This window comes from Lissotriton helveticus, chromosome 5_1 (genome assembly GCF_964261635.1).
Source record: "Lissotriton helveticus chromosome 5_1, aLisHel1.1, whole genome shotgun sequence".
Taxonomy (NCBI): Eukaryota; Metazoa; Chordata; class Amphibia; order Caudata; family Salamandridae; genus Lissotriton; species Lissotriton helveticus.
The window spans coordinates 1800444040-1800471464 of NC_136065.1; the positions used below are offsets into that span (position 1 = coordinate 1800444040).

At 47.2% G+C, this 27425-nt stretch overlaps 1 protein-coding gene across 1 annotated transcript in view; it reads left to right on the forward strand.

The window, feature by feature from the left end:
- LOC144752809 (uncharacterized) overlaps positions 1-27425 on the forward strand; it is a 489465-nt gene that overhangs the window by 413355 nt on the left and 48685 nt on the right. Inside the window, exons 6-7 of the mRNA XM_078640658.1 lie at positions 3254-3318; positions 3913-4070. Coding sequence (XP_078496784.1) covers positions 3254-3318; positions 3913-4070 — 223 coding nt within the window. The remainder of the gene's footprint in view (positions 1-3253; positions 3319-3912; positions 4071-27425) is intronic.

The following is a 27425-nucleotide window of genomic DNA, read 5'->3' on the forward strand; positions in this document are numbered from 1 at the left end:
GGCAATGACGCTGAACAGCCTGTGATTCTGGGCAAATAACTTAATCTTCCTGTGCCTAACAAAAATGAATGTGTGTCCTCATGTAACGTAACTGGTGCTATGTAAAGCGCTCTGATACCCGATACCTTTGGGTCAAGTTCACGCCATATAAACCTCTGCAAAAAAAAGAAAAAACGTGGTGGGTACTCGGTGAAGTGAGTGAAATTGTAAATGAGCAAAAAGCCAATGCAACCATGCAACACATTGCCAGGTGAAGCCTAATAATCTACACATTTGTAAATAGTGCTAGCTCTATTCCCCCAGATCAAAACAAGCAAGTGAGTAACTACTGCTATGCTGAAGTTAGCTGTCTAGTGCCCTAGCCCTTCTTAAGTTCCATTGGCTCGTCCTTCAGCCTGTCCAGCCTACTTACACCTGATGTTCCTCCTGAATCCTTGCAGCAGTGGTACTTGGTTGAAGTGTATCCGAGAAATTGTGTGGCTCCGGCACTCAAGGAATTAAAGTGGCTCCCGATAGACCAACGAGCCAGCTTCCGCACGGTTTGCCTCACACATAAAGCCCTGCATACAGGCACACCAGAATACCTGGCTACAACACACTCCTACTCATCCCTCTGAAATCACAGAAGCACAAAACTGCGAATAAATCCTTTGCGGCAATGCCCCTAGGATCTGGAACTCAATCCCCTCCACATCAGAATGACAGCCTCCTTCCCGCAATTCAAGACGCTTATCAAAGCCCTCTTCCTAGAGCGCTCTGGTTCGCAGTGAGAACCCCACGCCTGACTGCGAAAGGCCGCCATCTCTTTGAACCCAGAGCTGGATGATTCGCTCCTGATCTCCGTCCCATATTGCGCTCAAGATGTTGTTGTACTGACTTTATGACCTGCCTGTCCTCCTTGCTCTTGTTCTATGTCCTCATTTTCCTTTATTGTATGTTGGTATTTGCTGTGAAGCGCTCTGATACCCTCGGATCCAGCCAGCACTATACAAAACTTCAATAAATAAAAAAAATTAAAAAAAGGTGCATGAGAACAACAGGGTGGGGCATATATATTACTTTGGCAGGTTCTGGAAGGAGGTATGTTAAAAAAAAATTAAGTGCGGTCTAAGGAATTAGGGGTTGCAGCAGATCTGGTTAAAGGTGAATTGAAAAAGCTGAATGTGCTGTATGGGTCTCTGTACCACAGCAGAATGTACTGCAGGTTGATATTGAGGTGCTTTGGAAGAACCATGTTAACACCATTACTGTAGTAGAAGGTTCTACAGGTCTGGATTGAGGTAGGTTGGAAGAGCTCTGTTGGTTACAGTACAGTAGGACAAGGTGCTGTAGAACTACATTGAATTACAGTGAAGTGGGTCTATGCACTTGGGCTGGAAATGTGCTGTGCATGGTATACATCAGCATATAAAGTGATGGATGGCATGCTTGAGTTACTCTCAGCCACTTGTTATTACTCGGGCCACATCCCAGTCCATTGTTATTTTGCACAGCAGGCCAACTCAGTTTGGTCCCAGATATATGCAAATCAGTCTTGACCCTGCTTTAATGGGAACAGCCAACCCCGAACTGCCAAGCCAGGTCCTGCTTGAAGTGGAACACAAGCAACCCAGGACCAGTTTTGCCCTAGTTATGGGCTCATCAGCCAGGTACAGCTTGGTTCCAGTGACATAGTGTGCACAGGACCCATGTCTGGGTATACCCAGCACACTTAGGGCAACACATTAAAGTATACAAACAAGTGATGGATTGACTGCTTGAATTAATCTCAGCCACTGGTAATTACTGGGGTGCATCCCAACCCACCATTATTTTGCACACCTTGCCACCTCAGTTTGGACCATGCTATATGCAAATCAGTCTTGACCCTGCTCCAGTAGGAACTGTCCATTCCGAACTGTCAAGCCAGGTCCTCCCTGAACTGGAACACAAGCAAGCCAGAACCAGTTTCGCCCTAGTTATGTGCTCATCAACCGGGTTCTAGTGACACAGTCTGCAACGGGGCCCACGTCTGGGCATATCCGTCCCACGTAGGGCGACACATCAAAGTATAGCAAAAAGTGATGAATCGAATGCTTGAATTGATCTCAGCCACTGGTAATTACGCAGGTCGCATTCCAATCCATTGTTATTTTGCACCCTTTGGAGTACCTGCTCGAGCCCAGCCTCAGCGCACCGGATGAAGACCACTGTAGCCAGGCTGGTGCTTACACCTGCATAGATCCTAGCACAGCAACTTCACAGATGAAGGCTGGATGAGCATGCTTCTACACGCGGCCTGCGGAAAGCTCCAACACTCTAGCAGCCTTGCAGACTCACCACGACCCCTGCCGCGTACAGAATGACCGCTCACAGTACAAGGCAGCGAGCAAGGATTAATTAACCGTCACCCATCCCAAAGAGGGGTAAGACAAAATGTAAAAGGAGTGCATGTGCCTATGGGCACATGCAAACTGTGCCAGAGACTGATTCACTCTGTATCAAATTTCACAATGAGAAGGGAACTCGAGTTAGTGGGGACCACCCAGAAGAGAGTAGTTGAGGGGTTGCGGAGGCTTTTGGGCCTTCATGGGGATCACACATCAAACCCTGACTTGTTTGATAGTTGAATAATGTAAAATTTAGTGCAACTCTGTGATTAAAGTATTTTCTTACTTTTAAAGATCAGCACTGGGCTGGACATTAATATTATGTTGTCTGTTTATTGATTCTGGAGTACAGAGCTCGAGCACTACCACACTATCTCCCTAAGAAGCCTGTAACTATTCGCTGTCCCTACCCTGAGAGCCAGGTGCAGAGTGCGCTTTCCTTGTCCCAGTTTTTAGAGAGCTGTAGAAGTACAGGCCACTGACATCAGAGGCAAACGACCTCAAGCTCAATGGTTAAGGTCCTGTAACTTCTGTCTGGCCTGTGAACTCCTGGACAGGGTCTGACAACATGGTTGAGGCCAAGTAGCTTCTGCTTGCCCCATGAACCCTTCAGTGGAGTCTGACAGCACTGCGGTTAGGATCGCAAGAGGGCAGCTGGTCGTGACACAGGCATGTTTACTTGTGTATATTCGGTGCTCTGTACTGGTATTGAAATGCAATATTATGAAATGTAATATTATGTTTAATATTATAGAATAGATTGTATGCCAAGAGAAGGGCTTACTTTTTTTTATTTTGGATGCTGGTGCAGGTCTCAGTGATCAGTGTAAGAAAATCATAGAAATGTAACAACATGTAAATGATATACCTTTCTTTCTCTTAAGACATAACAGCTCACTCTGCAGAAGAAAGAATGGCAGGGCCAGTCACTGAAGAAATAAACACCCAGGTAAACTAAAAACAATCATTCAGGGAGTTTAAGCTGCTTTATATAGCAATACATATGCAGAGAAATGTACATAAATAGTAATATGTTATCTGATGTTCTGAAAGGGAATGGCATAAACAAATGAATACTTGAAGGATTCAGTCTTGGATTGTGTTGATAAACACTACAATGCTCCCTTTTCTAGTGGCTCAGGTCCATTGATCAGTTTTAGAAGTATTCCCTATGTGCATGGTCAGGTTCATTGATCAGTCTCATTCCTGCACTATGTGTAGGTTTTCTATTGTAGTTTCATTAGGTAGTATTGGCAGTACCTAATAAGCTTATTTGCTTGTATTGGCCATTCTCAGCACTGTCATCACCAGTGCTCCTGTGCACATGCTAGAAACAATCATGCCAATTGGTCAGTGTTAGTTTCATGACTCCATCTCTGTTTCCTGTCCTTAATTAACCAGTTTAATGCATTTGCTTTTTTAAATTAAAAAACAATTGTACAATGTCACCTAATATTCCTTTCACAATTCCTAACTGTTCTGTGCACAACAGAATCTAGACATGTGATAAATAATGTTCTGGCCTTGTATTTTACTCCACTAGCAGGTGAATTCATCTGATCAAGAACAGAGATCCCCCAACGCCTCGTCATTGGCTGGAGGAGAGAAAAAGCAGGAGAATGCTTCCACATCACCAACGCAGCATGTCCCAAAAACCACACCATCAGATGTCTCTGAATCCAAATCCACCAAACAAATTTAGTATGTAAAGATAGCTAATATTTCTACCTATCTTTTTCCACCCTCCCAGGAAACTGTGCCAATATACCTTGCTTTATAATCTCATCCTTCACTTTATTCAGTTTCACAAGGAGAGACAGGTATGCACTTCGCAAAAATACCCTGCGAGTATATGTAGCTCAATGTATGCTCGATCTAAAAGTGGTGATAAATGACCCATAAAAGAGCACTATTTAGCTGTTACCTCACACAGCCTAAATCCCCAGTCTGGATCCTCAATATGATACTTTTAAGTGGATTTATGAAGAGCTAGTAAGTGTATTTGTGGTAGGCTATATTTTCATAACAATCCGTGAGCAGGTGTTCAGCGCTAGCATTCATGGGTGTGAGCAGGATGATGCTGTTGGTGGGGAAGGTTGAGGTTTAACGTTTTCGTAGATGACAGATCTTGTCGTGGAAGAAGTACGGTTGGTAGAGGGTGATGTCGTTGTCTGCAGCTGCATGGTAGGAGAACTCCTTTACGATGGCAAACATCTCTTTGCTGTGGTTTGTGCTGGCTTTGACGATGTCTGCTAGGGTGTTCGTCTTTGTTTCTTTCAGGAGCCGGTGGTAACGGTTGAGTGCCGTCTTGAAGGTGGTATGATCTTTTGTCTCTTTGCAGTTGCGCCACTTCCTTTCTAGTTACTGGCAGCAAAATTTGGTGGATTTCAGCTCTGCGGTGAACCAGCGGACTCTTCTGGCGGGTCCTTTGGATTTGGCTGGCTGACGGGGATGATTGTATCAGCCCATCTGTGATCCACTGGGAGTTCTTTGCTGCCAGGTCTCGGTTGGATGTTGTGTCTGGGAGTTGAGAGTGTTGTTCCACTGGCCTTCTGATATCTTTTACCAGGTTCTGCGTGAGGAGGTGGGGGGCATGGGGCCGGTGTTGGTAGGTCCTGAGATGGTGAAGTGGATGCTGTAGTGGTCAGTCCAGGTGATCCGTGAGACGTGGTTGTACTTGACTCTATTACTGGATGTAAAAATGGGGTTGAGTGTGTACCCTGCGATGTGGGTGTGGTCAGTGACAGGTTGCTTGAGGCCGATGTTGCTCAGGCTTTCCAGGAGGGCAGTTGTGTTAGTGTCGATAAGGTCGTCAATGTGAAAATTAAAATCTCCTAGAAAATGTAGTGTTTGGAGTTGATGGCAATCAAGGTAATGAGGTCAGAGATGGCGTTGCAAAAGCTGGGGCGTTGTCTGTAGGTGAGGGTGCCTCTGATGGTGTTTTTTTCATATGTGTGGAATTGGAAGTTGAGATGCTCCATTATCAGGGTCGAGTTGTCTGGCAAGGATGTGCTACAGATGATGGCGATTCAACCTCCTCATTTGTTGGTACGTTCCTGATGTGTTATCTTGTAGCCTTCGGGGTGGTGATGGCATTGTACAGTGCAGAGGCGGGCTTGAGTCACGTCTCTGTGAGGAAGATGACATCCGGGGTGAAGGAAGAGATTGTGCTCCAGATCTCCATGGCATGCTTGCGGAGTGATTGAGTAGAATGCATTGGAGTTGTGTCTTGGCGGTCTCAATCGACGTGGTGGATGCAGTCGCGTTTTCTGTGTCTTTGGCGTTGTTGACTGCTTTGGTGTTGCAGGTGAAGCGACAGTGCTGGCACAGGAATGGTCCTCTGCTGGTGCATGGAGATGTGCTGCAGCAGTTGTTGATACACTCAGGGTTCAGGGCTCAGGGTCTATGGCAGTTTAGACAGGTTTGCCTTTAGCGCCGCCTAAGGTGTGCCAGTGGCGGGTCCATGCTGCAGACTTTATATGTAGTCATTGGAGGTGGGAGGGGTTAGCAGGCAGCCGCGGCGGGCAGTGGGAGGAAATGCAGGGCGGTGATGTGGGGAGGGGGAGGGGCAGGGTGGGGGGTAGTGATGTATGGATTACGTAGTTTTACAGGTAAGTAATCATTTAAATAAATAAGACGAATTTTGTTGCGCGCACTGCATCGTATTTTGGGATGCAGTGTACTCAAGGAAATTCGTTTTATTTATTTAAATGTTTACTTACCTGTAAAACTCCGTAATCCATACATTACTACCCCCCACCCTCCCCCTCCCCACGTCACCGCCCTGCATTTCCTCCCACTGCCGGCCGTGGCTGTTAGCAGGAGGTGGGAGGGCACATAGTGGGAGAAAACCAGCTAAATTGTCAAATAGTTGCAGCACAAAGTAAAACAGTTGAAAAATACACAATACAAATGCACAGAACACAGTTGAATGGAAATAGCAGAGAGATATTGAATTGGGGCTTCAGGCAGACACAGAAGTAAGCTGCTGATCTGCAGCAGCATGCGGAGCGGCACATTGAATCAGAGGTTGTGGAGCACTCCTCCTCGTCCTCTGCACTATTATAGTGTTCTTTCAGAACTATACATTAGAGAAGAGCATTTTGATCTAATCTAATCTGCTGGATTTTTCTGTATTTCCTAATTCTTTTGGCACTGCAACCGGTTTGAGGGGAATGAAATCTTCACAATTTGAAATGGAAAAATTGACATTTCTGCTATAATTATGGCTCTGACAGATTTGAAGTTCAGAGCTGTAAACTTCAAAGGGATTGAGCTGAGCCTGGTCAAGTTTCGGCATCAGCCAGCATCACTGGAATTAATGGTGTGTGAGGTGTAGAAGGGCTGAAAGGACAGAGGTTGGAAGCAAAGGAAGAAAAACGCGTGGAGAGAATAAGCTTATTATACTTGGATGTTATTAATGAATGCTTAAAATAATAACACATTAATGTTAATGGTTTAAACAACCCTCTGAATTCAAGTACTATATTTTCCTATTTGCAAGACACACAGGCACAGATCATAATAATGCAAATAACACATTTAACCCAATAAAAAACACCTAGGGGCCGATTCCGATCCTGGAAAAACGCTGTACAAATCGTGGAGCGTTTTCCCCATACAACTCGTACTTGTAAGGAGGCCCCTACAACCTAGGAAGTACGATCCGTACTAATAGACGCACTCCATACAAATTGTAAAAAAAGACCATACAACTCGTATATACAATCGATTCCGATTCCGATTGCTCTGTACACGACGTTCCCATGTATTCCCGGCAGCAGTTTACAACCCGGCAAGTACGGTTCGTACAAACGGCACTCCGTACGGCTCTTTTTTTACAAGAGCCAAAAAGTGCCGGAAAAACCATGTACGCCCACGAAAACAGTACGAGACAGACCCCCTCATGTACGCGTCGTACACCCCATGAATACAGGGGTACAGTGCGTATGTACGGTGCATACGGATGACACGGAAAGTGGGGTACGTACCGTACCCCAAAATCGCGTCCGTACGCACCGTACCCCAAAATCGCGTATGTACCCCAAAATTGCGTATGTACGCACCGTACCCCAAATCCATGTATGTACGCACCGTATCCCAAACTCGCGTACGTACGGTGCGTACATGCAAGATGTTGGGGTACGCACCATACACACGCCTCGCATGTGGGGGGACCCCTGTACGCCTCATACCCCTATACGACCCGTACCCCGGTATGAGTCATACCCCCAGAACGAGTCATACCAGGGTACGAGGCGTATAGGGGTTCGCTTCGTTGCCCGGTACGAGTCATTCCCTATATACAGGCCATTTTCCATACAAATCGTATGCTGACAACCCGGTACGAATCATAGTTGACGGGTTGGACAGCCTTTTTACAAATTGTATGGTCTTTTTTACAATTCCGTGTCGTACAGCTTTTCCTGATCCGATTTGTAAGGATCGGGCCGATCTGTATGTATTTTTCCCGTACGAATCGTACTACACGGGTTGGAAGGGACTTTTACAATTTGTATGGAAAAAAAATACAAATTCTATTTGTATGGAAAATAAAAATCCAGGATCAGAATCGGCCCCCTAATGTCAACTGGAAACAGAAATATGGTTGGAGTCAAGATGTAGTATTTGGTAGAGCAATATTGATTCGAGGGTTACAAAATGAGCGGTTAGCCAAGTATCAGGTTGACGCTAAAGACAGATGTGTGATCTTGGTGATCACATTATTACAGTGGCAAAATCGTTCATGTACATTGGTCTGTAACTACGGACCTATCACAAATGACCCTCAAGCACAGATTGTTACAGAATTGTGCATCTGCAAGGCACCGCTTGCTGATTGCGAGTTTCATGGTTTTATCTTGTACTTGTCCTACTTTTCATATGTCATATGTTTAATTCCCACTGTCTTTGTCTTGATCCAGCTTCCCTCACTATTCACTTTGATATGTTGAGTCGGTGTTTCTGTCTTAACCAAGCCTCCAGACACCTCCACTCAGCTGGACTCTCACTAGCACATATGCAGCAGAGCAGTAGGTTGTGCCTTCTCATACATCTCCCGCTAATCATCGAACGACCTCCCACTGTACATCAGAGTCTCCTTATCACTTCTTGAGATTCACAAGAAGCTGAAGAAATGAAGAACAATCTCCAGGGGTACCTCTGCCTACCAACCTGCATAGTGCCTAGGTACCATCACAAGTGATTATCATGCTATATATAGAAGAGTAGGGAAAACAAAACATTTGTTTTTATCTGAATCTCACATCTGGTTTAGGTCATAGTTCAAGTAGCAATATTTTGTGTGGTTTCAGTACTTTTAATGTAAAAATAGTAGCATGGTTTCAGTTAAATAACATTCAATATATGACATTGTTTTGGTCATTCAGCAAACTTATTTTGGATTCAAGTGATTGATTTCATCAATATTGCAGTAGATCATGTGCCATATGGGCGATGCAGTTCTTGTGCTGATGATTCTCTTAGGAAATAAATTATATATGCGTTCACGGAATTGTTTTCATTTTATGTTTAAAATATTTATATTTCCAGTTTGGTGTTAGCTTGTAAAATCAATTGCTTGAAATCCCGGACTCAGCAGTTGAGTATAGTTTCAATTCAAAGGTTTGTCTCAAATTGGTGAAACACCTAGAAAAGAACATTTGCAACATCATTTGCAACATCTAGTGAAATTTATCAAAGCCTAAGGACCCGTAACTATATAAAACATGAGTTGATTTTGAGACTTATGGCTGCTTTGTGAACCGAGAATACCATAGCCTGCTAGATCAACCAAAAGATAGAGGCAAAGCTATTGCCTACTTTTTATGGTCAGATCTTGCTTTGAGAGAAGTATGCTAGGACATATCATGTAAAAAATGATGTAAAAGAATAGATATGTCTAAACCATATGGTTTGGCCTTATTAAAACTATTTCACTGTAGTCTTGGGAACCCATTGGCTTCAAACATATACAAAACATTAATTAGAAAGAACAGGTCGTCACTTTTTCCTCTGCCAATCATACTTAAACATGCTTTCCCCAGCAAGGTAGGAGCTGTACTCTTTCTTTAACGTAAAGTGCAATTCAGCAAGATATGTGTCAACTGCTTGTTCCGGAAGCTTATAAGAAGTTTCAGGAGGTGCCACCAATTGCCTCCTCATCACTCTTATGACTGCTATAACTACCTTATTGCCCTCAAATAACTGCCCAATTGCCCTCATCTCAGGAGCAGAGATTTATTCAGGGATAATCTATCTATCAACTGTTGAAGAAGATGCTTTGCTCCAGATCTACGTTAAGGTTTAATTCTACACTTTAAGTCTCTGGAAGATTTCCTATATTCTTTATACCAAAACCAAGAAGAGAATATGTTTCCTTTATAGGCCATAGGGACCAATCTGAATGACATCATGGTCCGAAACTGATCTCCTCCATCACTTATCTCAGTTTTGCTAGGTTCAAGTCAGTCTGCCAAAGTGTTTTCAAAATTAGATCGCAGAGAAGTCTATATTTTGGGAAGAGACAACCAGGGAGACAAATATGAAAATTTGAGCACTTCATGAAAGACATTTTTAGGGAAATAATGGACACCTATCAAAGTGTATTTTAGCATGTACTAATTTTTGTGGAAACTCTATAATAACATCAGAAAACACGTAGAAGCACAAAGGCTTTTAAAAGAACAATTCCTTTTATTGCAAAACTGGAAATATTTATCTTTGAGGTCTGTAAAGTGGCTAGATATGGATCAGGAGAATGTAAAGGATTACAGGACTAGTTCACACCAGGAACAGTGAAGAGATTTTACCAAAGTGTATTTTCATTTAATCAAAGACTTCTCAGACATTGTACATCTAATCGCTTGTTTGACTCAAAAAGGTGGTCAGTTTTACTCAATGAAGGGAAGGTTGAACAGAAAGCTGCCTTCCAAAAGTTAAAGCATGTCTTTACTTTAGCACCTATATTGAATAATCACTACTGTGCTCTTGCTTTCATTATAGAAAGAGGCACTTCCTTATTCGCTATAATGGGCTTGCTTTCTCAAAAGGATCCTCAAATGGGAGGAGTATGTCTTTTTCCAAAATTGTGAATTCTGCAAAAATAAATTGCACTATCTGTGATAGAGGACTCTTGGCTATCAAGGAGGCATTGGGGTTTTGAAGATCTTATTTGGAATGGGATTAAAGTTGTATTTCCATTTGGATGGACAATAAGAACATGGGATATCTGAAATCCATGACTTGTATGAACCCACACATTTCTCTTTTTGCGTAGGTTCCACTATTCTATTTCATAATGTTCCAGAACTAGACATGGCGAAGTAGATGATTTATCTTGTCAAATTAACAAACTGAAAACTCACAATAATCCACCACCTATTTCATCACTTTGAAAAGATGTATACGAGTAATGTGAATGCTCCCTACAGAATGTAAAGCAGTCAATCAGAAAGAATAGATAGCAGAAAGTCCCCAACAAAAAAGACACAATAAGGAACTCCTATGGTACAACAACAGAGTGTTTTTCCTGAAATTGGGCCATGATTCCCCAATAGTGTAACATCCAGGAATGAGCCAGAAAAGAGACTTGTTGATAAGTATTGGTAGCCGAAAATGAGAATGGAACTTGTCCAGTATGTACAATAATGTTCAGTTTAAGCTCAAGTCACGCTAAGATTCCAGTGAAAGAAGCCAGTGGGGTTACTACAGCCATTAACTATGCCACAACAGCCATTGTCACACATATCTATGGACTTTAGCACAGATTTACTTTTATATGTCGGTAGTGGTAGACTATTTCATGAGAAGATTCCTAAAGACCCCACCCTGGCAGCGACCGTCCTAAAAGAAGTGGTCTGGTTGGTTACCATCAGTCATCATCACTGATAGCAGAACTCAGGGGCATATTATCAAGAAAGGCGATAAAATGATCGCCGCTTTAGCGGCAGGAAACTGCCGCTAAAGCGGCGATAATGGCCTTGATAATATGTCCTTGTGAATTCCCATAGCAGCACAGGTTCTGGTGTTAACCTGGGCTGCTATGGGAATTCACAAGGGCATATTATCAAGCCCATTATCGCCGCTTTAGCGGCAGTTTCCTGCCGCTAAAGCGGCGATAATTTTATTGCCTTTCTTGATAATATGCCTCTCAGTTTATAGCTACATTTTGGAAGGCTTTGTTAAAAACGTTAAGGGTTATGCATTACATCTCTACCCGCTACCACCCACAGACAGATGGACAAACAGTGAGGTTTACTGAAACTTTTGAACAACATTTGCGCTGCTTCCTCTTAAATCATTCAGTACTTTCACAACAATACACTTTTACTGCTTTAGAATATTCCTCTTTCTGTTCTCGGGGTTTCACGCTCTTGTTTGGCCTCTATTGTTGTTATCTCCACTTTTTTCCCTGTACAAATGCCCCTCCTAGACATTAGTGCTATAGGAAAATCTTCCCTTACCCATTTAAGACTTGTTCATGCCAGGTATATAGATTACTTTTTCAGAACACCATTGGAGCCAAGCCCGAATTTCAATATAGGCAAGAAGGTATGGCTTTCCACAGATTACCTCTATATTCCTGGAAGCTGAATACGTGGACCCTTCCCAGGTTTCCCTCTTTTCCTTGTCTCTCGAATCAAGAAAGCAATGTTGCTCACTCATTAACTCTACCTCCCACCTTAGTTGCTGGAACCCCCTTGAGTAAAAAGTTGAAGTTATCCTGGACATTAGGTGGAGTAGGAAATAATTGCAATGTTTGGTTGCATGGAAGGTGTATGCGGTGTCAGATACCTTCTGGGAACCAGCCTCTTTTGTCTATTGTCGCCGTCGGTCACTACATTTCTAAAGAGGTTGCTTTCTAATCCCAAATCCAAGAGGGAAGGGGATCAGGGAGTGGGTACTGTCAGGTCATCAGACATGGTCGCACAGAAAATACACAGAAGACATGCAAAAGATGAAAGTCAAGGCAGTGTAGAATAATGACATAGAAAGAGTAAGTGCTTCCAATGCTACACAGATTGCACTACACCAGCCAAACTAGAGCTGGCTGTAGAAAGTTGCCTTTCCATATCAAAAGAAGACTAATTTGTGTAGGAACCTAACACATGCATAAATAAACTGTCTGTCAAAAGAGTTTGTTAAAACCCCCTCGATTTCACTTGAGTTTGCACCTGATCAACCCGTCCCTCCTTTTTTTTGTTTTCTCCCTTCTTGGTTCCCTTGATCCAGGCAGTGAGTGTGTTTTTTCCATTCTCAGTTCCCTCCGTCCTTGGCTCTTCTGCTCCATTGTGTTTTCCCAATGCTTATGTTTGTTAGTTTATGTCTTCTTTCTTGCAGACCTCGTCTTACTAGTGCTGCCTTGACATTCCTTCTTGTTGCAGCTCTTGAGCAATATTTCAGGTACCTTTATAGACTCGTTGTAGTCTGTCTGTACGCTGCACTGGGTAAGTCATACCGAATCTGTGTTAAGGCACTTGTGTATCGCTATTGTACTTTCCCCACTGATTGTGCTTTCTCATCAAAGGTGGGAAAGATGTTTAACCTTGAGTATTTGCCAACATACAGGCTGGGCTTTCCTTCAGTAAGCTTGCAGAAGCAACTCTGTCCATTTCTCTCTCATGCCTCCTTTTCCTCCCACACATGAATCTTCTTCACAAGTCTGGTGATCCTTACAGGGGCTGAAGGGACCTGTAGGGAATGGAGGAGGAGATTTGCCTCGACATCCTTAATCATCAGTAGGCACAGGTCGTTAGAAATATGAAGTGAAGTCCATTTTAGGTTCCAGGGTATAATATGGAGAGTTGCAATAGCTGGTAGCCTGAAATAAGTATGGTGTCTTTGACAGACCTTCAGAACCAGTTTCTGTGGTGTATATTGGTCTATCAGTTTCACAATTATTTCCTGACTAAACCAGATAGTTCTACAAAGTCTGCTGTGGGAGATTCATTGTGTGTGTAGGGGTTACTGTCAGGATTTCAGTCCAGGGGTGAAAATGGAAGGTCTCCAAGGCTCTGGTATCCGGCCAGTGGATCCCGGTAAGCCTTTGAAAAACATTGTGGGTACACCTGATATCTCTTGGTATTACCTGACCATTGACCTTTCAGTATTTCTTGAACCTATTCAGATTTCTCTTTATATTGTTCCTGAGCATGTCAGTTTATAAGTCCACAGGCAGATAGCAGTCCATCCGTAGATTTCCCAGCACAGCTTTACAACAAGTGCTCCTGTATGCTCTCCTTCTGGTCCCTTTTTTCCCCTTCTTTCTTATGTGAGGTATTCAGGCTATAGAGACGTCCAGAGAGACACAGGGACAGCTAAGATTCTGAGCTGATCTACGTCTTTTGTGGAACCCTGGCAAATTCTCTGGAAATATTATCGATCTAGTGAGCCCTCTTTGGAAGGTGCTTTTTTTGTTTATACTTTCTTGTTGGTTCATCATTTTGTGCAGGATTACCCTGCTAAACGTAGAGCTTCAGAAGGGGGGCATACTGTTACATCCACAAATAAAGCGTACTGAAGTGGGCAGCATTGAGAAGACAATGGTGCGCATATCACACAGACAGGCTGCCCGTCTCTGTATTCCACACTTGGTGCACGGCCATACCTCCTTGGGACCTAGACTGTCCTGGTAATTCTGTGTTTGTGGTTATCCGAAGGAACGTTCTGTGACTGCAGTGGAGCCATTGCTGCAAATGGCGGCAATTGGACTGCTGTGTCTTTTGTCAGAGGAAAAATATTAAACTTGCTCTATGAAACACCGTTTCTAAGATGAGTGTCTGTCCAGAAATTACCGCCTGAAGTTCCGAGTTCAAGATGAAGTTGAGTGCTTTCATTTACTGCCAGGTCTTGTTTGAATCATATATAGAGGAGGAATTAACTAGTGAGGGATATGTCACAGCATATTAGTTCCCTTGTTTTTCATCATGCATATCACCTTTTTGTTGCCATTTTTGCCCCCAATTTCTGCTCATCTCATCCAGAGTTCCCTTTAGATTTTCTTCTTCAAAATTGTGAGTCTCTTTTCTCTTCGCTTATTCAGTGAAAGGTAATGCCTTGATTATCTCTGCATAATTGTTCATCTCCAATCAGGAACGACAAAATTGCCTATGATCCTTCGTCATTTTTTCCTCCTAACTTGGACCCTCTTCAGAAGACACTTGAGACTTTTCACTTCTGACTATTGTGTGGCTACTTTGCTCAGTTGCCTTTTCCTGGTCAGTCAAGAAGGACACTTGCTAGACCTACACAGCATCCAGTCTTTGACATTAATATCGTAAGCTGCCAGCCTTTATTTTAACTTTGATGGTTTCTTTTTCTGTTTGAATTTTACAATTATTCTGTACATTATGTACTTTATGAAAGAATTTTGAAATGTTTGTAGATTTAGTGAGTACATATTTTAATTAATTGCAGTGTTTTAATGAAAATAGTATATATTTTCAGATGTATACATTTGTATTTCATTTTCTTCTTAGAAATTATACATTTTTTATTGTCATTGAATTTTAATCAAATAAACACAGGTTCAGATAGCTAGTTTTTTTTCTTTAAATATAATAAGCAGTTATAGTTATCAAAAAGGTTATTTATTTAAATTGTATTGTAAGTTAAAATACATATTTTATTCAAATTGTTTTTTATAATTATTTGTTTTATTGTTTTAAAGTATATACTTTGATTGATTGATTGATTACTTTATTTCGATATGCATATATCATAAAAGCAGTACAAAAGATAAAAACAGCATGTCGAAAAAAAAGTATGACTGTACATTCGATGAAAGAATAAAACACATTAGATCAGCATAAATTAATTGAAAAGAGGATTAAATTGATATGGACAGTCTTCTATGTCTAATCAACCAAGCCCATTTTAAAAACTTGGCAACAGCACAAACAATGGGAGGGGCTGTATTGGTTAAAAGAATCCGGAGGGCAACAGAGTACTGGCGGGTACCCAATTCTCTGCAGATAGGACCAAGCCATCGTGATCTGGGGCGACCATAGTCCGGGCATTCGAAAAGAAAATGTGGCACCGTCTCTGGTTTATCGGGACAAAGAGCACAAAAGCGTGATGAGGACTGGGGTTTATTCCACCTGGAGCAGAAGTCGGCCAAGGGTAGGGTTCCTAACCGGAATTTGATGTACAGGGACCGATCCATGGCGATTGTTATTATGTCCATGTACGGCTCGTAGGTGACGACATCTTTTATCAGCAGAAAGGCTGCGGTGGTTTTGCAGTGCTGCTGGCTACTGATGCGCTTCACACCAACCCACTCCCAATAAAGTTTTTTTAAGGTCTCCTTCGGGGGAGCGGAGTGGCTATGCCAGCAGGAGTCCAGGCCTAGGTCCCCTAAAAGATGTTTAATGTCCTTCAGCCATTTGATGCTATGCCAACCGTCGGAGTGCATCACCTCAGCTAGACCATTGGCATAAGATTTTAGCTCAGGAACCCTCCACAGGCGAGCCCAGAGCAAGAGGGGTCGAAGACGGGCCTGATCCCTTATAGCTTTGCAGCCAGTATCCATGAGCACTGGGATAGTCGGACTACTCGAAGGAATGGCAAGGAGATCTTTAATGAATTTGTTTTCGGCCTTGCTCAGTAAATCCACTTTGCCCAGGCCCCACAGTTCGGCTCCATAAAGTGACGCAGGGACCGCACGTGCTTTGTATATGTCTAGTAGAGGGGCAACACAGTGTTTTGTTGAGTTGTTGAACTCCTTAAGGAGGGCCCCCCCACCCTTTTGTGGACCATTGTCATTTTATTGATGTGGGCGGTCCAGCTCATCGCGTCGTTAAGTCGAATTCCCAAGTAATCGAATTCTGCCACTCTTTCAAGGGGTATGGAGTTCAGAATGGGAGGGCGGCCAAGTTTGCGTGGTGGATGCATAACTAGGTACTTGGTTTTTTCCACGTTGATGACAAGTCCCTTAGTGGTGCAAAAGTCCTGAAAGCGGTTCAGTAGTGTCTGGAGACCTTGGGGGGGTTTGGAGATGAGGAGGGTGTCGTCGGCGAACAGCAAGGTTGGAATTTTTACGCCTCCCAGAGTGGGGGCGTCTGCTGGTTCGCCGAGTAGGTGATCTACCACTCCATTGATATAGAGGGAGAATAAGGTGGGGGCCAGGACACAACCCTGCCTTACTCCCCTCTCGACCCTGATCTTATCGGTCTTTTCCCCGTTCAGCCCCCATCTGACCTGGGCATAGGTGTTATTGTGCAGTTTGATGAGGAGGTTTAATAAATACGGGGGCATCCCCAGTCCGTGAAGCACCCTCCAAAGTTCCTCCCTAGGAACCAGGTCAAAGGCAGTCTTTAGGTCAATAAAGGCCAGATAAAGACTGCCTTTGCCCAGCTCCACCACCTTCCAGTGTAGTAGCAGGAGCCTAAAAACCTGTTCGATGGTTCCTGTGCCTGGACGGAACCCGGCTTGCATATCGGACAGGATGTGGTTATCGTCCACCCATTGTGAGATCCTCCCCAAAATGGCTTTCCCCGCCAGTTTCTGGCTCGAGTCTATTAGGCTTATGGGCCTGTAATTCCCGGGTAGATCCCGGCTGCCCTTTTTGTAGATGGGGACCACCTCCGCACCTCTCCAGGAATCTGGTACAGGGCCTCCCACAACGATTGCATTGAGAAGTGCGGAGATTAGTACCCCCCATTCTTCCGGATATGCTCGGAGGATATCACCTGGTAGGCCATCCGGACCAGCTGCTTTTAATGGTACCAAGGTTTTAATCTGCTTTGTGACATCCAAAACAGAAAAAAATTCCAGGTCTTGGACTGGGGTGAAGGGCGGGAGGTTAAAGGGGTCGTTTAGTCGGCCTTCGGCTGCAGAATAGAGTTTTTGGAAGTGGGAGAACCATGTCTGGGCATTGATAGTACAGGTCCTCAGGGTGTCATCGGGACGGTTCCTATTGCCCACCAAGTCCCAAAAACCTTTGGCGTCTTTCCCACGACTGTTAGCCAGGAGGTCCTGCCAGAAGATATCCTCCCACTCCATCTTAGCGTATTTTTGGCAGAGCGCATAATGTCTCCTGGCCACTCTAGTCTTGGACGGTAGTTTGGACTTGACTGCTTCAATGAGAAGTGACTTCGCCTCCCTGCACTTCTGATTGTACCAGCCCTGTCTAGCTCGTGAGCTTGGATTCCTTCTGTTCGTATTGGCTGGAACTACAAAGAGGTCACTAATAGCCTGGGTTATGGTACAGAACCTTGGGGCCACCTCCAGCAACCCATCCTCTTGGGGGTCAAGATTAACTAGGGCTGAGGCAAGAAGCTGCCTAATGGCAGAAGTTTTCTCCTCTGAAAGTGCCAACTTCGCCCACTTTAGCCGCCGTCCACAGTTGGCGACTACTGACAGGTCCGGGGCAGGGTTACGAGAGGTTATACTCGCGGTGCTAGTTAGCCGCCTGTGAGACAAGGTGAGAGAGAGGAGGTTGTGATCACTCTCGACAGATGGTATAATCACCATGTCCTCCACCATGCTCCACAGGTGCATGTCAAGGAGAAAGTAATCGATCCGTGACGTATGCCCTGGCCTATTATAGGTGTGGGCCCCTGCTTTGTTGGACCTAGTCCTGCCATTGGCAGCCCTCAGACCAAACTCCATAGCTAATGAGTTGATCTGAAGGGCCACTTCTGTCCACTTTTTAATGGGACTGAGTTCAAGGGACGGAATCCCCCACCTGATGTCATGTTCCTCTTGATCAGTTAAAATTTCGAGGTCCAGGGGCTCAAAGGTACAATTGAAATCGCCCGCCAACAAGGTACAAGACCTGTGAAGTGACGAGCGAAGCTGGGCTTCTAGACAGGCTATTACTGGGGATTCTCTACCCCCCTTTGTGCCTCGGGCGTAAATATTAAAAATATTTAGGATGACTCGGCCCTGGGGATTTTTCAACAATATGTTGAGGAGATCCGGGCATTTGGTATCCCGCTCCACCACCCTGCAGTTAAGTGCTGAAGCCACCCAAATTAAGAGGCCACCCGAAGGGCGGCCCCTACCAGTTGCACTAAGAACTGCTGGCAAAAAGTGGGTGGAATATCCTACCTTGTGCAGGGGCACCCCACTCCAGGTTTCCTGGAACAGGCATATGGAGTGTTGCTCCACTAGCGCGTTCCAGTCCGGCAGCGCTAGCTTCCTCTCGAGGCCCGCCACATTCCAGCTGAAAACCCTAATCGGGGGGTCCGTCACAGCCGTAATGCTACAGTCCTCGACAGGGTGCAGCGTGTGCACAACACCCACACCAGGGAGGCTAACCAGAAGGTCAGAAAGTGCCCCAATCTCCCCTTGCTCTTTTTCAAACTCGACAGTAGCCTGGCTTTGTGATGTAGTCGAGGGGCTACCGGTTTTGAGGAGGGGTGTAGGCTCGGCAGCAGGGCTCAAAGCCACAAGGGCCTCCCCGGGAGCGTCACAGAGTCAGCAACCCCAGGAGCCCCAATTCTGTGTCACTGGGGCTGGATATAACTGCTGTGAGAAGACTCCCGGGGAAGGATGACAGTGGACGATGTTTTCTACAAAACATTGACCCCCAGGACTACTATTATAGGGGAGTTGACCAAGATGGATGGTAGGAGTGGTCGTGATAGTCCGTGGGTAGAAGAATGTTAAGTCGACTACATCGACACCCATTCCAGCCGTAGATCGCCCTTGGGAGCATATCAAATGGGCGACTCTTGCGTCTTGGAAATTAACCACCACACAATCCCCTTCAAGAGATTTTTTCCCGTGTCCGATCCAACCCACCCTGCGTACGCCAAGAATTATGCCATCCACTCCCGAAGGGAGGGGCCTGTTGATTTTCAGCCAATGGATGACCTTGTTCTTAAGCGCCTGATGATTTTCCTGCTGGGTATTCCTAATAGGGGGGACTTTAGTGAGGACGACAACAAACGGGTGGCACTCAGGGGGGAGGTTAACTGGGGGACACTTTCGTGTAGGTTTCTGCGAAAAAGCCGGTGGAGAAGGGTTATTGGGCGGAAGGGTGGTGGGTTTAGCCTTAACGGTTGTCGCTGCACCACCAGTTTTGGCGTGTAAAGCGGCCCCAGGTTGAGAAGTTGGACCCGTCCCTCCCTTCTGATGTTTCCTTTGACCTAGGTTAGGCACAGGGGTTGTTACAACTGGGAGAGGAATGGCATGCACCTGGGCAGCATGCGTGGAGACATTCGGCCTTGACTGCCTCGAGCCATCCTGGAAGGCGGCCGAGGAAGCGTTCCCAAGAGCTGGTCGCTTGGGCGGCTGTGTCGACTGTTCTCCTGGAGGATGACTCACTAGAGCCTCTTTCCCAGTGTTCCTATCTGTCCTGTCCTCGCTGGACTTCGGCTGTAATTTGAACAAGGTTTTCAGGGAAAAGAAGTTGTCCCTGGTAACCTGTTCAAAACGGTCAAGCCTGTCCCCCAAACTTTTGACTTGGTCAATAAGTGGTACCAAAAGAGACCTGACCAGTTTCTCGATCGGCTCCAAAAAGAGACCCTCGTTGGCTAGGTCAGGTACTGCTGGGACCAACAGGGGAGGTAGCACTGTGTCAGCTACGATTGGAGGGGCATTAGAGTTCCTAGGTGGTGCAGATCCTCCAGCACCTGGGAGTGTGGGGCCCCTCTGGGGCTGATACCTGGCGTGCTTAATAAGCGTGGAGTGACAGCCCTTTCGAATGATGGTCGCCCTTTTCCCTTTCCTTTTCATAGGCCCCTGGATAGATCGAGTCTTGGGCGGAAGTTGTGGATCGGGTGTGGGAGCGTCAGAGCAGTAATGGGACTGAATGCCAGGAGAACCGGCTGTGGAAAGGTCGGGGCGGGACTCTACAACCACGGTACAAGGGCTGACGAGGTGAGAATCAATCAGCAAACTTTCTACCCCATCTGTTCCAACCTCTAGTGGTGCAATATGAGAATCCCCAGGTAAATCCCCAAGCAATGGTGCAGGGGAAATGGAGATTGATGAGGACATCACTGATGCCGAAGAAGGGCTTTTGGAAGGGGGGAAGTCAAAAGAGAGGCGCCGTTCTGATATGGCGATCTCATTGTCAATAACAGCCGCCACCCTAGTGAGGAATTTGTCCATAGAACCAAACATGGCACCCCCTGGGGCACTTTCACCACCACCCCTCAAGGCCTTACCGGAACGGGTTGACATGCTGGATTCCGGGCCCACAGTGAAGCACCAAGAACTTGGACCCGTTGCAGAGGATGTAAGGGGGGTGGCCCAGCCCTGCCTCCTCCTGCCCCGGACGGCCACAGACGGCCCGCCCTCTGCCCGGGCTCAGCCCGGCGACGCCCGCGCGCGTCCGCGATGCGGAGAGAGCCTCCGCCTTTTGCAGCGCCTCCGGGCGCGTGATGACCGCAAACAGGTGGGCTGGCCTCGTGAAGCCTGCTGGGAGCTGCAGTTCCACCTCGCAGCGTCAGGGACCCAGCAGCCTCAACGGCGGTAGCAGCGTCAACTGCGGTGGCCCCCGGCGTCAGGTAAGAGTTTTCTGAATGCCCCCGCTCTCCAGTGAGAGCCTCCGCCTTTTGCAGCGCCTCCGGGCGCGTGATGACCGCAAACAGGTGGGCTGGCCTCGTGAAGCCTGCTGGGAGCTGCAGTTCCACCTCGCAGCGTCAGGGACCCAGCAGCCTCAACGGCGGTAGCAGCGTCAACTGCGGTGGCCCCCGGCGTCAGGTAAGAGTTTTTATTTTGTAGATACTGGATATTTAATTAGAAATCTAGCTGTACCCAGACGAACAAGCTCGACAAATACGCGGTGGCTACCGGCCCCACGCAGTCGGGAGCGAAGGGGGAAAGTACCACGGTCACAACTGAGCCCTCACTGACCTCTATAATGGCCGCAATACAAACGCTCGGCACCACTCTTGAATCAAAAATGGACAAGGTTACGATTGAATCTACTGCGCACTGACCTTGCTTGGTAAGACCACCGAAAGGTCCAAGACCAACGAAACTGCCATTGGGGCGCTCCAGGCCTCCTCGAAGCAATTGGAAGGGCGGGTAAACTAACTTGTCCACCAACACCGCCTAATGGCTTTGAGACTCGAGGACCAGGAAGGTAGGGCCAGGCGCAGTAACATACGCGTCGTAGGTGTGCCGGAAGATTCAGAGGGGCATAGTGCGGAGCTGTTTCTGGAAGACCTAATCCTGCACCACCTTCGGCCCAAGAGGCTTTCAAAGTTTTTCACCGTCGAGCGGGCCCACCGAGCCCTACTCCCCAAGCCCAAGCCAGGTGCCCCGCCGCGCACGATTATTGCAAAAATCCTGAACTACCGAGACCGGGATGCCATCCTTCAAGCGGCCAGACAACAAGGAGACCTGCAGTACGAGGGGACCACCATCCGATTCTTTCCCGACTTCACATTGCAGGTCCAGCAAGAACGACGCTCGTTCATGGGTGTGAAGGCAGCACTCAGAGAGCGAGGAATAAAATACATGATGTTCTTCCCTGCGAAACTCAAGATAATATTTGGGGGCAAATCCCGATTCTTCACTTCGCCGGAGGCATCCAGGAGTGGCTCGATGGGCAGGCACCGGAGGCACCGGCAACGCAGAATCAAGACGCCTGGAGAGAAACTGGAGCCCCTTCCCCGGGGTCGGCAGCTGGGAAATCCGCAGGGGACGAACAGAGCCAAAGGTCATGGCGCTCCAGATCCAACAGTCCTCGCTGGGATTCTCCCCAGGACAACGCAGTGTGGTGAGGTGTCGAACTGCGGGACCACGCCACTTCGACTACAACTGCGCTGGCGTCCACAGCGGTAAGACTCCTTTCACTGATCTGGGGTGCGGACACACTCATCCATGACTACTGCGCTCTTGGGCTGATCCCCACATTTCCATAGACTTAAGGGACCTATAATTCGGGGCCACGGGAATAGCGGCTTGAATTGGGACTGGCACACGCGCCTACTACCAGAGTTCCTCGGGGGGGAAGTGGTTTACTCTCTCCGGGGTGGGGTTGGGCCGACAGGCGCTCTGCTAATTGGGGTTGTGGGTAGTTTGGAGCCTACAGAGCAGGGAGCAGGGTGGGGGGGTTGTTCAACGAGGGGGGAGGTTCTGCGAGTGGGGATGGGGACTAAGGGCCACTGGTCCACATACAGTTATATTGTTTGCTTTGTATATGGATGTTGGGAGGTCGAATGGGGGGGGGGGAATTGGGATTGTGTTACGGTCATGTGTAGTTTATATTGTCGGACTCGACCCGTGCGCCGGAAAGCAGTTACAGGTTTCCTCACACAGTAACGGTTATGGCTAGGCGATGGGAAAAAACTCTCAAGATCCTGAGCAGGAACGTTAACGGGCTAGGAGATAGACTCAAACGCACCATAGTCCTACAGTTCATTAGAAGGCACCAACCGGACGCAGTACTGCTGCAGGAAACACACCTCCTGGGAAACACATGTCAGGCCCTCAACAGGTGGGGGTACACCCTTGCAGTTCATTCAGGCTTCACATCAGGCTCCAGGGGGGTGGGGATCCTGCTGCGTCGATCACTTCCCATCCACATAACCCACACTGAGTCAGACCCGCAGGGCCACTTTGCAGTGGTGTCTGGCAGATGGGAGGGCCACCACCTCAACTTGCTCTCAGTGTACATCCCGCCAGGCCTCCAAACCCAAGCATACGCAGACCTGGGCAAAGTGCTACTCTCTCTCCCTGACGGTCGCCTGGTGATGGGAGGGGACTATAATGCTGTAGTGTCGGGCACCCTAGACAGGCATCCCCCCAGGGACACACCACAAGGACAGAAATGGCTATCGAACTTCTTAGAAGCCTTCGGGCTCACTGACGTTTGGCGGCTGCTACACCCGGCGGGTAATCAATTTACCTTCTTCTCCGGTCCCCATGGCACATTCTCCAGACTTGACCACATCCTCACTCTACTACAACATGACATGACGGTACACGACGCAACGCACCTACCACGTGGCATATCTGACCACTCACCAGTTACCGCACACTTCACGTTTGGGACTCGACGGGAGGGCTGTGTCGCACCTATCAGTGCGTGGCACCTGAAATCCGAGGAGACTAGGAAGACGCTCACCAAATCACCCACTACTTCAACAGTAATGCGGGTTCGGTGGACTCCCCTGTAATCCTCTGGGAGGCCTTTAAAACTGTAATCAGGGGGGAGGCACTGTCGACTATAGCCGGGAAGCGGAGGGAAAAAGAACGACAGGTTACCACAGTGGAAGCAGACCTGGCAATACTGGAAAAGGAGGCGAGTGAAACTAGAGCACCTACCGCACACCATAGGCTCAGGCTCAAAACGGCTGAATACAGGGAACTAGTTACGCAAGACGCTCAGACGGCAGCCAGACACAAGATGGGCAGGATATATGACCAGGGCGACAAGGCCGGGAAATTAATAGCGTGGCTCGACAAGCAGCAACAGGCCACTAGAGTAGTCCCCGAATTCCTGACGGCCTCGGGGACGGTGGTAACAGAACCCCAGGTGAGAGTGGCAGAATTTGCACGCCACTACAAGCAGGTATACAGCCGGGAATCTGACCGTCCGGAGGAGGACTCGGTAGCCCTCCTGGCGGACATCCGAATGCCCTGCCTGTCGGAGGCAGAACGGGAAACCCTTGAGAGCCCGCTCGCTCTCTCCGAGCTGCAACGCGCAATAATCGACCTCCGCCCTGGCAAGGCCCTGGGGCCAAACGGCCTCCGAAAAGAGCTCTACAAATTACAACCAGACGCCCTCAGCAAACACCTGAAGCCCATGTTTGATGAAAGTAGAGAGAAGGGAATCCTGCCCAGAGAGCAGCGCTTGGCTACGATTGTGGCGATACCTAAAGAAGGTAAACCTAGAGAATTGTGTGCCTCATACAGGCCGATCTCGTTGCTTAACGCGGAGCCAAAAATCCTGGCCAAAGCACTCGCAAATAGACTCCAGCCGGTCCTGTCCACCCTGGTCCACCCGGACCAATCCGGGTTCATGCCCCGCCAAAATACGGCACTTAACATTCGCCGCCTACATGGGGTACTCAGGCAGAGGCATAGACTGCAAGAAGATGCGGTGGTGGTCTCCCTCGATGCCACCATGGCATTCGACACTCTAGAATGGCCTTACATGATCGCAGTACTGCGCAAACTGGGTTTCGGACCAAATTTCATATCGTGGGTGCGCCTCCTCTACACCGAACCCCTGGCCCAGGTGGTAGTGAACAGCAGGGCGTCTGACGTCTTCACCCTTGAGAGGGGGACTCGGCAGGGCTGCCCTCTCTCTCCCCTCCTGTTCGCGCTCTCCCTCGAGCCGCTCGCGGCCTGGATAAGGCAGGACGTGTACCTTAAAGGTATAGCCTGGACGGAGGGATGGGAGGACAAGATCTCCCTCTACGCCGACGATATCCTTTTGTACCTGACCAGGCCGCGTAGATCATTTGTGGCAGCGCTCGACATTCTCACTAGCTTCGGACGGAACTCCGGATTTCGAATAAATTGGAGTAAATCCCACCTCTACGTGCTACATGGGGATCCCCCGAGGCTCCCAGCCACCTGCCCTTTAACAGTGGCAATAGACGGCTTCACATACCTGGGAGTCTTCGTTTCCACAGACAAGACCCTGCTATACGAACGCAACCTACTCCCACCCCTCAGACGGCTCCAACGGGAGGCAAAATCCTGGCAGAACCTTCCCCTGTCGTTACTGGGCCGAGCAGCCCTATTTAAGATGGTGGCGCTGCCTAGGTTCCTGTACGCGTTACAGAACTACCCTGACTTAGTGCCCAACTCATACTTCGCAACGGTGGAGGCGGCGCAGCGTGAACTCCTTTGGGCGGGGACGCCCAGAATCGCATTACATAAACTCACATTGGGGTGGTATGACGGTGGGATTGCCCTTCCCGACATCCGCAAATACTATTGGGCAGCGCACCTCTCAGCCATTAACCAAGGGACGTACAGCTGTGGGGACGACCCCGGATATGGGATGGATAGGTGGCAACTCCCTGGGGGGAATTACGAGGCCGCACTCTAATCTAAGCCGGGAAGATACCAACTTACCGGACCGACCCAGCACTCAGTACAAATATGGCACATTGCCCAGAAGAAGCTAGGGTGGTCGAATGTCCTTACCATGTCAACACCTCTGTGGGCCTCTGAAAAGCTGGGCACTCTGGGGCGCACCAAGGGGTTCCGCAGCTGGGACCTGATAGGGATTTCACAAATTAGAGACCTCTGGGGGCCAAAAGGAATCCACACGTTCGCACAGCTGCAAGAAACATACGACATGGCGCGTACCGAATACTTCCGATACCTACAGGTACGACATTCCCTACTAGCAAATATCCCACCAGACACCACCATACCTCAGGCCTCCCCACTGGAGGACAGACTACTAGACGGACACCTCCCAGAACACGCCATCTCCCTCACGTACAAAAAATTAATCAACAACCCCCCTGACACTTTACTTCCCCTGAAAGACAAATGGGTCACTGACGGGCTGGAGATAGATGAGGAAGAGTGGTCTTACGCACTAGCCTCACCCAGGGAGGTAGCTATCTCGGCCCGATTAAGGTTAGTCCAACAAAAAATCCTTCACAGAGTCTACATGTCCTGTACAAGGCTGGTAGCGATGGGGAAGGGTGGAGAGGGGCTCTGTAGAAGGGGTTGTGGAGGGACAGGCCCCTTCTTCCACATACTGTGGGAGTGTCCAAAAGTGCAAAGATACTGGAGGAGGGTGGTGCATTGTATGCGCGAGGTTTTAGAGGTAGAACTCCGTCTTGAGGCCAAAAGATGTCTCCTGAACATTTGGGAGCCCACAGACCTGTCTTCCAGGGGGAAGGTCTGGGTGACACTTGGGCAGATGGTGGCAAAAAAGGAACATTGCAAGACTATGGGGAGCCCCTAATCCACCGACACTGAGAGACTAGCAAAGCGACATGGACTGGTGCATGCTGCAAGAAAAGACTGTCTACGATACAAGAGGCTGCCCCCGCAAATGGGGAGACATATGGTCCAGCTGGAACGAATTTAGAGGTAACATATGCGAGCCTCCCCTTGTCCCACAGGTTGGCCCGGAAGACATAGACTAAGTTCTCTTTCCCTGTGGCGATAACCGCCAGACATGTTCTACATATGCTGCGTTTGTGGTGCTGTAACAGAGCCGAGACTGATGTAACTCACTGACTAATGTTTTGTTTTTAACGATGCGGGAGGGGGGGGGGGGGGGAGTATATGTTTAAGGTTTGGGACTGTTACAACGCAAACCTTGTTCTACTGCCTGGCGTCCTATAATACACTTCTCATTTCACTGCACAAGCTGATAGCCGTTCCTCTTACATCTCTGTTAAACGCCACCGGGCCTCCGGGATGCCGGTTTAAGGCTGTGTTTAATCGACTATTCTTTCTACTGATTGCATTGTAGCCGCCGGCCTCCGGGTTGTAGGTGTGTGAAGCAGTGTACTGAAGTTCAGATATAATAAAAGCAGTTGAACAATCAAAAAAATAAAAAAATAAATCTAGCTGTACAGAATAATGTTATAGAATATTTATTTAAAAATAACATAATTTAAATGAAAATTGTTACATAGAAATGTTCTTTAAAAAGAAAATGTTCGATATTTTTGCATACTATATTTTTCCATTAGATATTTTGGTTACGTTTATTGTTATTTTTCAAATACTTCTATTTTTATTCTGCATTTTGTTAGCAGATATTCTGTATTTGCTGTACGTTTATGTCATTGTAGTCAATATTAGTAAGGTAATATGTATTGTCAATATTTTTGACTAAATATCGCTACAACAATATTTTTGAGTCACAATATTTTTGCAGTTGATATTGCTGTAGTCTGAATCCCTATAGCAGCAAATCATTATCCGTTTCAGAATCATAAGTATACCAATTTGCATCAACAGATTTCTGCAGTAAATGGCATTCCAATGCTGCTTAACTGCTTGATTGTAGTTGTCTGGATGCAGTATGAGTTCCGAGGGTGAGAGGTCAGCTATCTCATCATCTGAGACTGATGGTTTTGTGAATCTTTTTGGTTCTTTGGCCGTTACCAAAGTCAATTCTGGGAGGGAGAATCTTTGAGGAAGTCTTAGCCCAAGGTCATA